General features: G+C 36.7%; 1 protein-coding gene across 7 annotated transcripts in view; it reads left to right on the forward strand.

Annotated features, from left to right (window-relative positions):
* The window catches only part of DLG1 (discs large MAGUK scaffold protein 1), a 434,654-nt gene that overhangs the window by 302,130 nt on the left and 114,257 nt on the right, over positions 1 to 18,267 (forward strand). For all 7 annotated transcript variants that reach the window (XM_079315711.1, XM_079315713.1, XM_079315714.1 and 4 more), the window contains one exon: positions 7,218 to 7,384. In XM_079315711.1, the coding sequence (XP_079171837.1) occupies positions 7,218 to 7,384 (167 nt within the window). The remainder of the gene's footprint in view (positions 1 to 7,217; positions 7,385 to 18,267) is intronic.

Genomic DNA, 18,267 nt, shown 5'->3' on the forward strand with positions numbered 1-18,267 from the left:
ATTGCTGTAGTGGCTGCTGATTTGCACTGGTGTTGATGTATTTGGGGAGGGTGGATAACTGGGAATTAATTTTTAGTTTGGATACTTATTGTTTGTTGAGGGGGTGGGAGGTTCTTGGGGTTCTTTGTAAGGCTTATACTGATGACTAAGTGTGCATGAGGAAATACTAAATCAGGAAGTTGTGTGACAGTTTTTCCTACCTTAATTCTGGACATAGAAGACCCTGTGAGTTTCTGAAGGAAAATTGGATAGAGACAATGTGAAGGACTTTTAAAAGAAAGATTGGATCTGACACAGGGTATAGTTGACATGGTGGTGTTGGGTCATAGATTGGACTCAATCACAGAATTCTTTTTACCAACCTAATTGATTCAGTGAAGATATGGTGAAGAAGGGATTAGGAAACAAAGAGGAAAATATGAATTAATAGTTTGGAAAGTATAAGAGGTCAGGCTGGTAAGGAGCTGAATTTGTCTGAGTATAAAAAGCAACTAGAGGAATAAAAGCAAACAATTAGATTAAGCACCAATTAATGAGAACTGGAAGTGAAAAGTGGGAAATAACCTCCTCTGGAAATTGAGTTAAGCAGAGAAGTGTGTGCAGAAAGGATGTTCAAAGGGCAGGACACAGTTACTGATGTTGATGAAAGAGCTGGGGATCAGTAGCTGGATACTGCAGCTTGTGGCAAAGGATCTTGTAGAGCAGAATGTGTAGTGAGAAAGCTGCAGCACGAGTTGTTCCTTAAATTTTTATGAAGTCTTGATTGTGTGCAGCAGTTTTAAAGAAGAAATAGATCTCCAAACAGCCAGCCCTGAAAGGGGCTTTACAGGGGTTGTGAGGCTGGTTTTCAGTTCTCACAGTACAAATGCAGACATTTATTTTTGATCAGACACACACACACCATTACAATACAACTATTGAATATACAAATAGAATGCTTGCTTAACTGTGGTCATTATCTTGGTAAATGGACATGAAGCTTTTCTTGGTCTTTGTATTTTTTTTTTTTTTTTGTTGATCACTAATCATGCACTTTTTAAATTGTGCTCTACTTGTATTAAATGGATATTCTTAGCTTGACATAGCAGATTAAGTAAGAATGCATGATTGAGCCTTCCTTGGAGTTAGTAGGAGTTGCTTTATGACTGAAGAATGAAAGTCTGTAGTGTTGGCAGACTCTTTTTGCCTGTTCTGACAGTGATCATGACTCTGTTTGGTCTATACATTTGTTATGTTGGGCTGTTAAGAATTTGGCAGATACCATTTATCTCAAATTGCTCTGAACTGAAATAGCATGTTGACCTTTGTTTTCTTTCTAGTAGTTTTAAGACTTGAGTTTTCAAGTGCTTTGGGTGCTTTGGCAGGAAGCCCTAGGAAATAAAGCTGTCTTTCCCTCCCCTCCTTGATTTAGAGAAGTACTTAATTTATAATGGAATGGCACCTTTTCCTAGATAACACACGGGTAGTCAAATTCTTAACAAACCTGTTTTTTCAAATATGGGTAACATCATAAACAAAACCAGACACTTGCATGTGCTCCATTTAGATGAACAAATGTCTGAGAAGAGGCAGACCAAGGAGAGATGATAAAGGATTTGCTCAGATGGACTAAAATGAAATAAGTCAATTTTTGATGGAATTCATAAACTCCTTGATTGCTTACAAGTTGGAGGGAGGGAAGTGGCTCTGAGAAATTCTCCTGAACAAAGCTGGTATTGAAAAGCTTTGAGTGGTAAACTCTGTATGATGATGCAAAGCTATCTAGTGTTTTGCTGACTTGCTGGCTTTGGCTGAAATTGGTTTATCCTGCTGTTGAAGATCTCTCAGAAAAGGAACATCTCTCAAGTGCAGGATTAACTAAGTAGCTGAGGCATGTAAATCTCGGCCATGCTGCCATGCAGAAGGACCTTGACAAGCTGAGGAAGTGGACTGACAGGAACCTCATGGAGCTCAACAAGTAGAAATGTAGAGTCCAGCACGTGGGGAGGAACAATCCTATGTGCCAGCATATACTGTGTGTCACCCAGATGGAAAGCATGCTGCAAGAAGAAATGTGGAGGTCCTGGTGACAAAAAGTTGACCATGGACTATCAGTGTGCCTTGGGGCTAAGGTGGTGAATAGTCTTCTAGGCTGCATTAGACAGCATTTTAAGTGCCAGCAGATAAACCCTTCCCCCTTTGCATTTTAGAATGCAAAACATGAATTTAGATTTTATAAAAATCATGAACAAACAGAAAAAAACCATGAGCTTCCTAAATTAATTCTTGCTTGTATGCAAAGCTGAAAACCTTCAGATGGAGATACAATTAATACAGCATAGACAAATGGGACTGTTAAATTCACATATATTGTGGTAGCAGTTTATATCTTTGTGTAGTGTATGATGTAAGGACAACAGTTGACTGGTTCACATGGACAGTGTCCAAAGTAGTCTGTTATAGTAAATGTGTCACTGTTTAATTTCATGAAATGCTAAGCTTGTGTGGAATTTCCTGGCATTTATTTAAGAAAAAACTTGTATACCTCACAAATGGTCAAGATGCTTAAAATATAAAAAAGCAAAGCCCAAAACTAGAAGGTTACTGTGATCATCAGAGGAATCCTTTCAGTTTAAAAAAGAATAAAGCACAGAATCAGTTAAGGTACAAAGGACCTTTATGATCATTGAGTCCAACCTTTCACACAGCACTGCCAAGTGCACCATTAACCATATCCCTAAGCACCACACCTACAAGTCTTTTAAATGCCTCTTGGGACTCAGCCATTCTGGACAGCCTTTTCCAATGCTTGACAGCCCTTTCAGAGAAGAAATTTTTCATCATTTTCAATCTAAACCTCCCCTGGCACCACTTGAGGACATTTCCTCTTGTCCTATTGCTTGTTACTTTGAGACTGACACTCACCTCAACTGCAACCTTGTTTCAGGTAAATAGTAAATGCCAGTGAAATTTAATTAGTTTCCTCTATACCACAGTACAAAGGTTCAGTATCAGAAGTCTCAAACCAACACCATATAGAAAAATTACATGGAGCTGCTTGATGCTTTGAAAGGCAGAACATATGAAAAGATGGTCAGAAAAACAGGGAGTGGGAGACTGAGTAAAGGGAATCTTTCCCATGGAGGTGTCAGTGTTGACTGTTTCTTTATCCTCACTTACGTTTGCTGAGGTTATTGTTTGCTGATACATTCTATGCTACACTCTTTCTTCTCTACTTTGCAGTTGCATTTGAATTTGTTATATACCATGTGTTTATATATGCTGGATATTCTTTTTTCTGTCACCCCTGACCTTTTTTTCTGCCCAGTTCTCAAGGTTGGCTTCCTTTAACCAGTAATTAGCAGTTGCTGAGTTGTTTGTAGACTTAAGGCCTCTGATACCATCCTGTGTCTTTTTTCAAGGCCTCTCTTGTCATGCTATGCCTTTGTTCTTTTATGCAGCTTTTTGTTCTGAGGTCATAGGTAATCCATTCTTTACAGAATAATCTGTTTTTATTGGTATGTATTAGCTGTTACACACACAAATGTAAATTTGTACATTCAATCTGTGTGTATGCATGTTCTTGTATTTATGTACAGCTTTTAGTTAGCTTTGGACAATTGTGTGGTGTAACACTGATTTCACATATATTTATGCATGCTATTTATAGAATATATGTAGCAAATATTTATATGTGTTATATATAAAAATATTTTTAGAAATAGGTGCTAGCTCACACAGCTGTCTGAAGCTAAGTAAAAGCCATGCAAGTTAGATGAGTCACCTGGTCCTTAGATAGTTGGTGGTAGAGTTGGACAAGCTAAAACAAAGCTCTGGGCAGGCCAGGACGAGTGCAGAGTCCTGGTTATTCACTTAGCACAAGCTCATGGCCTGTTACCAGCAATGCCAACACCTTGTATATGGGGTTAAACCACTCTCTTAAGAAAATGCTGTTATAGCTATCCCATCTTTCACTGGCAAAGTTACAGTTATCAAAAGGTTCGTGCATAACTGAAAACAATGAGATTTTTTAGCACATGCACTGATCTTAGGTTATCCTGATTAGAAGTACTCCCCACTAAATATATGGCAAAAATAGCAGATACTGCACATACCTGTACAAACGAAAAACAAAGGCTTTGTTTGATTTCTAAGGTGCAGGGAAGAAATTGATCTTAGAGTGTGTTATGTTGCTGGTTGGAATCTTTGTCCTTAGAGGCAGATTCTTTAGACAGAATTGATGTAGCCTCTTGAAGTGCCCTCAAATATACTTTAGAAAAGAATTGGTTTCTGCAGTTCTGCTGTTCTTTTAATTATTGTTCTGTGGTTTTTAGTGGAGCTGGATCTTCCTTGTAAAGTGGATTTGGGTTCCAGTTTGTATTTGGCAGATAACTTGTTTGCTTTAAAAGTGAGCAGTTTTAGCTTCTGTCCTATCACGTTACTGGTGAACAAGCCTATTCAAAGAACAAAACTAAGATGAGTGGAGAATATGAGAAGGGGGTGAACAATACACCAGCAAATGTCTTTTAGAGTAAAATATTCCAGTTTTTCACCATTTCTTAGCTTTTCATACTACTAAGAGGGTAAGAAATAGAATCTTATTTTTCATCAGAGTCCTCCATTGCAGACCTGGTGGTCTGTCGCTTGCTTTGTATAGGCTTTTATTCTTTGTGCTGTCAAATGTATTTCTGATTTGGCTACTTAATGTGGTTTTCCTTGTAGGCAGACAAAATTCCAGGGTGGTTTTCTCTGTTGCCTACCATTCATCACTTTTTGTCTCTTTAGATTCCTGAAACTCTGTGCTCCTATTTTTCAAGTTTCAGCTCTTCTTTTAATGTTCTGCTCTAGTTTCTAAATGTTCCTCATCTGTGTTTTCTTTTAATGTCGTGTGATACCTGGTTTGAATCAGTTTTCTGTAACTTAGAGATATAATCTCTGTTGGAATTAATATGGGAGAAAAATGCTGTAATATCAAAATAGCATATCCTAGCTTGAAGAGGGAATCTGACCATAAATGCAACTAACTGCAACTTGGTATTTTGCTACCTGCTATTTGTAGTAATTAGGAAAATGTTAGAACTTTTCATAAGCTAATGCATCCTCACATCATTAGCATGTGTTCCGTACATATTCAAGTGTATTGATGCATTGCAATACTTTTGTGAGCTGATATATAGCTCTAGACAAGAAGAAAGAATTTTTAGGTTTAATTTAATATCATCTAGGTTTCTGGCTTTATGAAAGTGTATTTGTCAACTATTATTTTTGTGGACCTAATGTGTTCAGGGTTCATAGGTGGCTTGCCTGTACTTGTACGTACTTAATGTTTGCATTCTGGATGGTAAAAATGGAAACTATTTTTTTTAGAAGGTAGATATTATCATATAGACACTAAGTTGCTAGAAACTTTGTGGATTTGGAGCAAGTCCAGGATACACAGAAACTAATCCCCTCATTAAGTGGTGCATGTATGTCTTGCCATCTTTTATTAGTGAGTCTATTGTGGTGTCTTCCATGGAGAAGTGGAGGTGAGGTATGGGAAATTCTGTGCTTTTGGAAATAAGAATTCTGCAGGAGAAATAAAGGCGACCTCCGCTGGCAGGGACTTAAAAGAATAGTAGCAGAATTGAAAATCAGTGTCCTAGATTTCTGTTGCAAAACAGTTGCACAAATAACCCCTTGCCATAAATAATGTAGTGATCTTCCTGGCTTGGTTGCTGTGGATTGCAGCTATAGAATCAACTTAAACCACTGCCTATTTTAATACACAAACTATTCTCATTGGGAGGGGTAAAAAGTCTACTGAGTGTGCTTGATTGATGTATTGATGTTAATGCAGCTACAAGACAAATTTGCAACTGAGGGAGCTAATGTGAAAGATAGATTTAAAGGCAATTTGTATCTCTTAGGCTGCTTTGCTCCTGTATATCTAGGTCACTTAATGTCTTCTGCAATCCTCGCTGCTATTTCTTCCAATCAGCAGCGCTAAGAGCACGTATAACTTTAAAAATTAATGTAAGCTCTTGGTAGGAATTCGACTCTTGCTCAGAGGAAAGATACAAATGGAGTTCGAGAATTTCAGTTTTCTGAACTGGTAGAGAGCAGAAATGCAGTGAATATAAGAACACATAAGACTGGTAGGCCAGCAACAGTAGTTGCAGCTCTTACTTGTGTGGTCTTTTTTTGTGGGGTGGCTCTATGAAAGAATTGGTTGTTGTGCCTCTGTTACTGACTCTGGGCTGTTGCTGGAAAGCTACAAAACTGCAGCTTATACTCCTTACTCATGGCTGGGTTCTATTTCCTTTGGCTTACTGTGCTTGTATGTTTATCTTCTATACAGTTGGTGTGATTAAAAATCTGTTTAGCAGAGTGTTATTTTGAATAAGAGACTAAAAGCTTTACAGGACAACTTCATTTGTTTGCCCTTCCCTTAGCCTATACCTTTTCTGATTTTTTTAAATTTTTTTTCAATGTGTGTGTTTTTTGATGTGATTGCAGCTGTGGTAGCAAGTTTGATACACCTATACTTCATAGGAACACCTTTGGCGCTTCTTTATATTGTGTTATCTTTATTGATGCTTCGTGGAGTGAGTAGGATGTCAATAAATAATGTAATACAGCCAAATTTTTGTTTCCCAGAAGTTTGCAGCTGAGTCTTCAGGTTATAGAAGAAGCTGTTAACAGTATGAATTACCAGTCATAGCTATGAACTAATTAAGTTTCATCCTACTTCTGGTACTGGGACTGAAAAAGCAGATGATGCTTATCCAAATCAATTTTCCTTTTCCTAACTTCTTGTAGCTTCTCTCTCTGCCCTGCTGATTTCATCAGTATACTTCTATGTCTGTGGACATTTAATTGAAACATGTACGAAATTGACCTTCTAATGTTGCCCTTGAACATTAGATTTCAGCTAACCAAAGTCTACATTAGTTGAAATTATGTACACCAGAACTTGAAACATAGGCACCCATCCCTTCTACTATTCCACTGCAGTTATTTCATGTGCTTTTGCTGTTCCTGCTGCAGCTTGTGCTCTTGGGCTCAGTGGCAGAAGCCCAGAGTGAGTGGGGGCACAGAGAGTGAGTTGTGGGGGAGGTTCATGTGATTGTTGTGATTCCTACAAATTTACCCACAGATAAAGCCATATCTAATTTGTTTTGCAGGAGGACTATGTAGTTAAAATCAGAATGTTAGAGTAATTATCAAGCCTAACTACAATTTTTTTACATATTTAGATATTCAAGAATTTTATGAAGTGACCTTATTGGACAATCCAAAATGCATTGATCACTCTCAGCCATCTGAACCAATACAGCCTGTGAATACCTGGGACTTCTCCAGCCTTCCAAGCACAACAGTGACATCAGAAACATTGCCGAGCAGCCTTAGCCCCAGTGTAGAGGTATGATCTAGAAATCTGCTTTATTTTTCCTGTTGAGACCATTAATTCAATGTTGTTCTCTAAGTTTCCTTCATTTTATAAAATATTAATATTCAAAGAAAATGTGCATTATTAAGATCAATAGTCATAGGGGATTTAATTATTGAAATGTTTAATAACATGTATGCATTTTGCTTAGTCAAAAATTTATAAACTCATTTGTCAAATGCACCATTAAGTGACCATTAAATTGGATTTATGCTTTGATTTTGGAACCTCGCTGACAGGTTTAGTATGCTTATACTCATCCTTACTAGTAACTTTTGTGTCATTACTTAATTAATTATTTGGGAAATCTGAGACTGTGTCTTTCTGATTCATAACCTTTTCAGTATGATCATTAGAAATTCTCTGTATATATATAGAAATATATATATATTCTTCTATATCTATGCTCTGGAAGGACTTGTTTTTGAAAACTATATGCAGCTAGTTGTTACTAGTGAGTGGTTAGAGAACTCATCAGGAAAATGGACATTGATGCACAATCTCCCTGATCAATTTAAACTTAAAATATTCCTTGAATATTTTCACATAGAGCTTTTTTTATCACCAAAGAGGTGAACCTAGTTCTAAGTGTGCCCAGGAAATTTCCAGACCCACTGGCAAACGTGTGTGAATTTCTCAGTAGCTGAAGGCAGTGTGCTTTGCTGATCCATTTTCATGAAATGATTGTAGAGCTCAGGAGGAGCACTGGGAGAGATCAGCCAAAGGGCTGGTGCTGTAGCCTGTAGGGAAGCTGGGAACTTGTACTACTCAGTAAGATAAAGTGGCTGGGATGCCTTGATGAGTGAACCTTGGTCAGGGGCTGCTGGGACTGTGCAAGAAGGTTCACTTTGCTGCAGATCATAAGTGTGTGATGTGCTAATGAGTTTGTACAGATAAAAAAAATGCTTGTGCTCATTCTAGCTTTTTTCAAATCTGTCATACTGAAGCTAGTATGAAATACATTGGGATGCTTGAAAGGAAACTGTAGATTAAATCCAAAACTTGTGTTCCTTTGAAAAGTAAAAAATGGCCAATAGATAAAAGATCAGCCAAGTCAGGGGCATGAGTTATGTATTGCATAGAATAGCCATTAAAATACTTTTACATGAAAAAACTGAGCAGCCTAGGCATACTGGATTTTTTAGGTTTGTAGGAGAATTGGATGTCTGAAGTGGGGAATAATGTGTGATGCTAAATCTAGATTTTGTGATTATTGCTTCCAGCTCTCTGCAGAAACTGTTTCAGCCCTATACAAGTGTAGTGTTGTTCTTGTATCTTTCCATGTGTTAGATGAAGATGTAACTTAATTACCAATAGTTTTTTTTTTCCTCATGAGCAATTGAGCTGCCAGGAATACAAGGCCTTGTCCTTGACACTGCAGCAGTGACAACAGGCACATTATTGTGGCAAGGTCACTAATGCCTTGAAAGGAAGAATTGCTTGGTTTGGGAAAGCTCACCAGAGATGTGAGTGTCTGTTCTCAGCTCACTGTTTGCTTCTCCAGTACAGTCTGGTGCCCATGCTGGTGTTAGCTAACAGAACCTGATATGGTGTGGATTACTTTGTTATTGTTCTGAGTGGCCTGGATTTGAACATTTATGGCAAAGTTACCTGTCTTCCTTCAATATTTTTTGTCTGAGTGTCATGAGAAAATCACAGCTGCTTGACCTTCAGTATATGGAAGTGAGGTTTTAGATTTGCTTCCAGTATTTAAAAACATAGCTGCATATATTGTTGTTAATTCCAGTTCATGTGAAACTGAAAGCAAGCTTTTCTCCCAGTCTCTGTCACTTACAGTAAATGTTACCTTGTATTTTATTAGTTAGAATACTGTTTCCATGTTAAGTTGGAAAGTAAGCAAATTTGAAAAATGGTAGTTTGGTGTTGGCTTCATTTTCATTTTCTAGTATATCTGAATGTCTTAATCAATATATGAAAATTTTTACATAAACATATAATCTCATACATTTTTGTAGACCTTAATTCCTTCTTCAGTGACTGTTTTTTTTTTTTTTTCTTTATATACCTGCTAGCAATACTTTTCCCTCAATATTTCAGTATTTTAAAATTTAATAAAAATTACAAGGAGAAATTCTCATGTATTCATGTTTTATGTTCCACATACTTGCTATGAGTAGTATGTGAAAATTTGTGTTAATGCTTAATGCATTTTAATTTCAGTAATGCTTTTTTTAGCTACTTAGGATATTTTAAAAATTTGTTTTATTTTTAAGTTTAATAAACCCAAGAGTGTAATAATTCCAGTACAGCATGTATTTAATTGAGTGATTTGTTTTGCTTGCTGAAATTTATTAGAGACTGGGGGGGACTTGGATTTAATATATCTGATTTTGTTCATAGCTAGCTTTTAAAAATAATTTCTCACTTTTCAGACTTTCAAGGCTGCTGTCCAATTCAGTGTTAGTTCACTAACCAGACACAAGCAGATTGGCACACTGTATGCATTTGGAGATTATTTTAATGCTATTCTGTGTCTTGCTAGGCTGGTGAGTCTGCAGGTGATATGAATGGAATGGGTTTTTTTCTTGCTTGGGCATTGAATTTATTTCAACCCTGTTTCTTTTACCTCACTGATAATTTTTTGCTGTAGTTACTGTGGCCCAAATGAATATTCTTCCAGCTGACACTTCCATGGTATATGTGAGGGTTGCTTGAGAGTGGGAATATAATGCTCCCCTAAAGAGATTAAGGATTGAATTACAAGAACTTTCTACACAGCTGACTTTGGGAATGACTTTTTAGCAATGTGTGCTTGTGTATATACATAGAATAGTGGTATACAAGCTTAGGTTGCCCGAGGACTTCTCATGGCACGTAGCCTATTTCTGTGTTTTCCTTCCTGCTCCTGAATCCAAAGGCTGGTGTTTGAAATCCCCAATGGTTGTGTTTTAGAAGTTAAAAGTTTTCCTGATCACAGCAATCTGTTTTCTTTTCCATGCTCTGTATTTCCTGGAACATTAGTAGTTTTATTTTTTTCAATCTCCAGTACAAAATTATGAGAGGAAAAAAAAAAAAAAAACCCACTGAAAAAAGTGATTCAAGACAGTGATAAAGCAGGAAAGGAATGTTAATCCTTTCAGTACTAGGAACTAGTTTAAAAAAACCGAATGTGTGCAATCTGAAAAGCACGAATGGTTCATCCCTTTCCTTGTGTACATTAAATACTGAGCTCAAGTGTGCCTGGCAAAGCCAACAAATGTGAAACAAGATCGCGGCACTGTGCGAGAGCAGGAGGGAGCGGCCCCGGGAGCTGCTTGCTGTGAGCTGTGCTGCCATCTCTAGGTGGGACACTCGGTGTCTGACAAACACACGGTGAAACTCCAATCACTGCAAGAAATCTCTGACCTAATGGAGCAGTGTATTGCTAAGGAAATAGCCTTGCGGTATTCTTTTTTATCTTTAAATCTGTTTTAGTATTTTAATTGCTTTAAACCAGAGAAGTTATGATGTTTGCTGTCCAGCTTGAATTTAAAACTAGCCACAATAATTTGATTTTTAGATGTTGAAAAAAGCCCCACTGAACAGTGTCTCAAAGGAAACTTTTTGCTTTAGGACATGGAACACTATCTGGAGTGTCTTAGAGTTGGATGAGGACACTTTTGTATTTAGTGAGAAATGGGCTGTGAAGGACTTTGGTCTGACCTGTGGTTTTCCCATCTATTTGCACATGCCCATGTGTTTGGTGTCTGGCATGTAGAGACTGGCTTGCTCACTCTCTTCTAGGGCTTTTTGCCAAATTATTCTTTCAAACAAAGAAAGCAAAAGAGGAAGTAATGAAACAGCTGATAAGTCTGCAATTGCAGCTAAAATTTGATGCCAAGGCAGAGTGGAAAGGAAACTTGTTAAACGTCTCGCAGTCACAAAATAGCTCAGTATCACCTATGAAGTCAATTATATTGTGAAGGATTTTGACCAGCTAAGTCCTGAAAATCTCGAGAACTGGAAATGCAAAACTTTTCTGGTTAATCTGTTCCAATGCTTGACTATCTTCAGGGTAAAAAAACTTCACCCTATTTTTGATTGAAATTTCTGTTTCAATTTATTTGTAGTTTCTAGCGTTTTTCCATCATACAACATGGGCTTGACTTTGTCTTCTGGCTAATCCCACTGTAGGTACTGGAAGGCTGCTTTTAGGTTTTAAGCTTTTTCTCCAAGTTTAAGAATTCTTGTACCCTCATTCTCTCTTTAAGTGTCAAGGCTTCCAAAAACTCTCTCACCATCTTAATGTCCCTCTGCAGAACCTGTTCCTTCTTCTATGGAGCCCCCAAAAAGGAATGCAGTGTTCCAAATGCTCTGCTGGAAATGCCAAGCAAATGGGAATATTAGTTTTATGTTACTACTGGCTGTGTTTCTGTTAATGCAGCTCCTGTTTTCCCCCTTTGCTGTTAAGGCCTGCTGCAGGCTTGTGTTTGCTTTGCTCAGTGTCTGTCAACGTGAGTATTTTGAAAAGGGATAAAGTTAAACTAACCTCATTTTCACCTACAATAAAGGAGCTGTCTTTGTTTACAAAGCAACCAGTAATGTCTTCTTAATCTTTTTTAAAATTGTGATAATTTTGTATAACTTATAAATAAGATAAGCTGATGTAGTCTGGAGGAAAGAATTTTGGATGTCTAGTTCCTAGTGCAATGAAAAAAATCTGCATTTATCAGTGGCAGTTTATATTCAGAATGGAATGGTACATCAAGTAGTTAATCAGGATCTTAGTGGAAGTCTTGTGAGGAGGTACTTACATATGTGGAGTATGTTATTAAAGTTTTTCTGTCTCTGAATTTTAGCTCCAATATCTTCACCTTCACATTAAAAAGTCATCCTTACCTGTTGTATTAACAGGCTGTTCTGGTGAAAATCCCTGACCTGTTGTACTGCATGTTCAAAGAGCTTCTTTGCCTTAATATTTATAAAGATTCAGTACTGGTTAGCTTGATGATGCTATGTCTAATTGTTGTGCTCCTTGTTATTGTACTGGTCCTTTATGCCCTGTATCTGTATGTGTGTGTTGCCTGTTGTTTAGATCAACTCTTTCTCTGCACACATGATGTGCTTCTTTATTTCAGCAGCTAGTGTAGTCCTGGGTTACTCAGGAGCTTCATTGCTTTCTGTGTGTTAACTTCACAGTGAGGAAATGGTATTTGGCTTGATATGTATTCTGTCTTCAGTACTTGAAATCCAGGCTGTTTGTACAAAGAAAAGAATGTAAGTCTTGAACCAAAGCTGAAAAAGTCTTCCAGGGGCATGCTTCTGATCAGAGTGAATTCAAAAGCAAATAAACAAAATCCTGATGCTCAGTTCAGGATGTATACACAAGCAATAAACCCCTGCTGTTTCTAAATTTCTCAATTTGGATGGAAATAGACAACTCACAAATTCACTTTTTAAAAAATCTAATTATTTAAAAAAAAATTGTAATAATTACATCTTGCAGCCAGATTCAAAGGTAGCTATATAAATGACATCTTGCACTTTTAGTGCTTTCTTTACTAAAGTAGCTGTGAAAATACTTGCAGATATGATAGTGCTTGATCTTTACTGAGTCTTTGATATGTCTCCTCAAATATTCTGAGGTTGGGCATTTGACATGCCCTTGTGAGGCTGAGCTGAGCCTGCTTCTCTGGTTACACCTGTGACAGCTCAGTGTTGTGTGGCTTTTCTCACAGAATCCAAGAGCAAATTAGCATTTAAATAACCACATGCACTTTTAGATTTGTGGATAGATGAAGAAATTATTTATCTGCAAAATCAGTATTTTCCAAAGCACTGTTTACATTTGCATGATTTATTTCTGTGCATAGTTTCTGTGCATTAATTTTCCTTTATTTAGTTATCTGGTGGCTTTGTAGATAGAATCTGCCACACTGGAAAAAGAATAAGACTGTAGGTACAAAAAGTGACTGCCAAACATAACCTGAAAGAATTCATAAGTAATTCAAGGAAAGAAAAACCCATCTCTTACAGTTGTTTCTCACGTGAGAATCATCCTTTGTTGCTTTAATATTAATGCCATGAGTAGTGGTGACTGGAAATGCATTTGTTCTTTCTGGCCAAGCTGTATAGCATAGTCATTACTGGTTGTTACTGAGATCACTTGGAGCTGACAGGACAAAGATTTGTTTTTAATTAGAATGAATGACATTGAAGAAATCGCAATGTTTCTCACAAATCCAGTAGAATAATAATTATTTTAATGACTAACAGCACTATGTGAAAATGTATTACTCTTCAGTGCATGAAAGGATGAGTTTTCATGCATTTCATGATTATGATTCAAGCTTTGGTTCTTTAATATCCTTCTGTTCCTTTTCACAATACAATTTAAAGGAAAGAAAGTTCCAAGTTATTTTATTAAATTGTTTAATTACAGTAGTCTTCTGGATTTTTTACCCATTTCTGAATTTGAAAAACTGTCTTCTGCTCTCAAATTTGGCACATACTTGCTCACTCAAAGAGTTTTATTACTTGTTTTCAAAAAAACTGCATTATTTTTTCTGAAGAAAATGCTAAACTTCCTGAATATTTGAGTCTTGGTCAATATTTTTTGGACGTTTATTTCTTTTATATGCATTATTTCCAGTGAAAAGGCTGCAGAAACAGCTTTTGGGCTAGGAAGTACTTTTTTATGCATAGTGCTCTTATCTTTGAGTGCTTATCTCTCTGTACACTGTATTTATGAAAATGTATATTGGTGTTTGTCACAAAATCTTTTGGTCTACTGGTGTGGAATTTTTTTCCCTGTGTGTGGACACTTTAAGCTGAAGATGGGTGTTGAGAGAGCCATGTACAGTGACCAGAAGGACTTTTAATCCATTGTGGTGGTGCAGTGCTTGGTAAAGGGCTCTAATGCACCTTGGTTGTGCATCTTGCTCTGATTTGGGCAGTGCATGTGTTACTACAGTTCAAGCACACTTGTTATGAAATGACTTTGCTCTGAAGTGTTTAGGGTGCTTGTTCATTATAAGAACCTGATCCACAAATCCTCAGGAAAGAAATGCCTTTTCCTTACCTCTCTGAATAGGTTTCTTCTACATCTCATAGTCTGTATCAGCAACTTGATCTTGGTTCTTGTGGAAGTGTAGTGGCAAGTGGGAGAGGAGAAAAATGATATGATAATGATCCTTATTTTTAAAAGTGTCCCAAAGAAGGCAAGAGATCAAAACATTGAGAATAAAAGTTTTTGAGTGGATTGTAGTCAGTGTTAATCTGCAGAAGCTTAATCTTGTACCAAGGTGGCTGAGAGAAATTTCAGTGATGAGCAGGATTGTTAATCTTTGCCCTTCATGAACAGAGCACGAGGACAAGCCAACTTTCCATGTGCTATTGGGGTTCCTAGAGCTGTTTGTTATTTGGACTGACTGCATGTCTTTTTGTAGTCACTGAAGATGTTTCTGACCTAGATACTGCACATGTGCCAAGTTACCTAAAAATGCATTTCCTTACTTTTCTTTAACTTTCTGGATACTTGCACTTGGATAATTTGCCCGAACCTTACCGTCTTCCCAAAAGAATACTTGGGAAATTCAAGAATTTCTTTGTGAGATACCTTGTGTGCATTCAACTATAAAAGTAATCCCTCCCTCCCTTTTCTGACATAGGAATGTTTCATCAGCTTAACTTGTTTCTTTTGTGTTTTTTGAAGTTAGAACTTTTAGCCTTCTGTCTGGGTTCAGCCAGTTTCAGCAGTGTGAAAGATGCATATTTTTCCCACTGATGCTTTGTAGTAGTGAGAATTTTACCTAGATGGTAGCAAGAAATTCTTCACAGGTTTTATAGACAGTGTAAAAAGGAAAAAATATCTCTGCCTTGGCTTGGACACACAAGGTAAAAATCATCTTTGTGGTTGAGAGGCGTAAGATTTATCTTAAAATTGCATTCAGGTTTGTCCTATAGAGAGATCAACTGCCCACAAAATAAAACATGTGATTTTGGGAAGATTAGTTTCCTTATATACCAGGTCAGCCCCTTCCCCCCCACCCCCCTTCCAGTAGCCCCCCACACCCCACCATGTCTCCCAAAATGTATGGAAGAGTGGGAGCAAAATTGCCAAAAGTTTAAAAGGAGTGCTCTAGAAGCACAGTATATTCTAGAGTTTTGATGCAAAATACAGTCAGCTGTACATCTTGGGATAAAAGCAAAATGATGCAGATATGATTTATTAGCTTGAAATTGCTCATTGAATTTTTTCAATATGCTTCATTGTGTTTGCAGCAAAGCTGTTAGTGGGGGACCTGATAGGACAAGATAGTGAGAACTGAGTTTATGAGCTGCTTTCAATGCCTCTTGTGGAAAATTAATGTAATAAGGTCCTTACTGATGTATGGAACTGTCAGGTTAGTGTTTCAGAGTACACAGGAGGTTGTTTTGTGCCCAAGTGTTAGGCTCTTCCTAGCAGTGCTAATTAGGCTGAGAAGACAATGCCTGTGCATTTAAACTTTGCCTTGTCACTGCATTACAGCCTTACAAAAGGAAATGAAATTCTAGGTTAATTCAAGGCTCAAAATAGCATTTCTCTTGCAATATGCATTGCTCTTTCCTTGCCACTTTCTTCTCTCCCTGATCTACATGGAATATTCCATTCATTACTGCTTAGGAAATCAGTTATTTTGCAGTCTGCAAATGCTGAAATGACGTTAGAGGAGAAATACTTGTTTGCAACCAAAACTATTTTTGAACAAACGCTTCATTTTAGAAATTGTAGCCAGCTAAGAAGAGCTGAATTGAGATTTTTTTTGCTGTAAAATAATTTTGTATTGCATTTCATCAAATGATTGCCTGTGATGCTCATGTGTTAGGTAATCCTGACAGAGGAGTATTTGAAATAGAATACGGAGAGGTACTTAACTGGTATGGAACAGGATTTGACATCTTTTGTAGAATATTTGCAAGGATACATTTAAGTTTTTCAGACACAGATAACCAAAACAGGTTAAGAATTTTTTGTGAAACCTAAAGCATTTGTGTTTTAGCCTGCTGCTTTTTCTCCACGGTGTTTCTACCTCTGAATGAATCCAAAGAGAGCCCTGGCACTCACTCAACTGTTTTGACTATTAAATAAGTGTGCTTTTTCTCATTCTGTTGAGATGGTGTTTAGCTGTGACTGAAAATAAACCTTTTAAATGTTTGGAAATATACCTGGAATGCTGAAACGATGGATTGCTTATGCATTGTAACAACAAAGGTAAGATGATAAAGCTTTTGATTAATGCCTGCAATCTTGGAAGTTCGTGTTGAATCTTTTCAATTTTTACTACCTGTAATGAAAATGCCTTGATGGTTTTCTGGGTGATATTTTTTAAACTTTAAACTGCACAGATAATGAAAATAAATTTCATAGTTCTTGCTAAGAACAATCATAGATGTTAATGCTTTGAAGAGCTAATTATGCACATATTGAAGTGTAGTAGAATGATTTTTTTTTTCCCCTCGTTCTGCAGTAAGGCACTCTCTTTAAATGTGCTAAAATAGTAGTTTGCTTTTTATTCCAGAATAAGAAATTCCAAATGATGTTTTATATAGCATTTATCAGGATGTTTTTAAAATAATCATCAAAGAGAAGAATATGAATCTGGCAAGTCATGTCAGGGATGCATATCTTTCAAGATGCTTTATTATTCTGACATCTTGATGCTTTGAGATGAAGACACCCAGATAACTTAGTGTCATTATTTCTGTGCTAAGATAAAGTTTTATGTAAGTTTGTTTTTACTGCAGTCCACTTGTAACTGCTGCAGGTAAAATCTGATGCATAAGTGTAATATATTAATACTGTGCTTGTAAAATATTAGCTTGGTGAGTTTGGTATTTTGGAGGCTTCTTATTTTCATTCAAGTAGTAAAATTGTTCTGTATTGCTCCCCTTTCCCTGGATGTTGAGATAGTTGCAGTTTAATTTTTTTTGAGAAACTGATTTAACTTCTAGCATTCTTCCAGATAATTTGGAATGATAAAACTTGCTTATACAAACTACTCCTTCTCAAGGCTGAGAATAAAATTGAACATCTTTGAGAAGATTTGATGGATTTAATGATAGTTTTTAGAAAAGGAAAGATGCTTTCTGGGTTTTTTGACACGAGAAAGCAAAGGCTGACTGGAATGAATGAAATTACCTTGTCTCTCACTAGCAAAGGAGTCTTTCTGAACTGTATCTGAACTGTCACAGTTATTTTGGAAGTTAAATATTCCCTTTTAAATCATGTTTGAGTGATATTAATTTGTAGCATTTTGGCTTTATTTCTTTTAGAATATTCTCTTTTGTACAGTGAGATTGGGATTGGACAGTGATTGCTTCAATTCATTGATATTGATATATACCTTAATTTTATTGTACTTATTTTTAAAAATGCAGAGGCAGAGCTGTCATTTTTATAACTAAAGTGCTTGACTTGAGTTTTATTTTGTGCTTTTGTTCAGCTTCACATATTTACTTATCTAAGAACAGAAAGACAATTTATATGGAACGCTAAGCCAACAGAAAACATTCTGTGAAAAAAAAATGTTGTTTTTTATATTAGCCTAGCTCTATAGGTGGTCAGAAAGTAAGACTGCTCACAGAAATGTTCAGGAGAGGCAGAGATCATCTCTGCACAGCACAGATTTACATGGGGTTAGACTGATGGAGCATTTCCACCTGCAGTTATAAGCACTTCATCCTTCCTGCTTGCTCCTTGTGAAGTTTTGGATCATTTAACTAAATGCTGCTGTCTACTAAAGCTGTTTATTTCAAGTAGGGCTTAGAAAAGAACTGTTTGCTTCCCTGTGTACCTGTATCTAATTACTCAGAAGTTGTCATCTAATGAAAAGTACATTCTTTATGCATAAACCTGTATTTCAAATCTCAAGAAA

The sequence above is a fragment of the Erithacus rubecula genome, assembly GCF_903797595.1.
Source record: "Erithacus rubecula genome assembly, chromosome: 11".
Lineage (NCBI taxonomy): Eukaryota > Metazoa > Chordata > Aves > Passeriformes > Muscicapidae > Erithacus > Erithacus rubecula.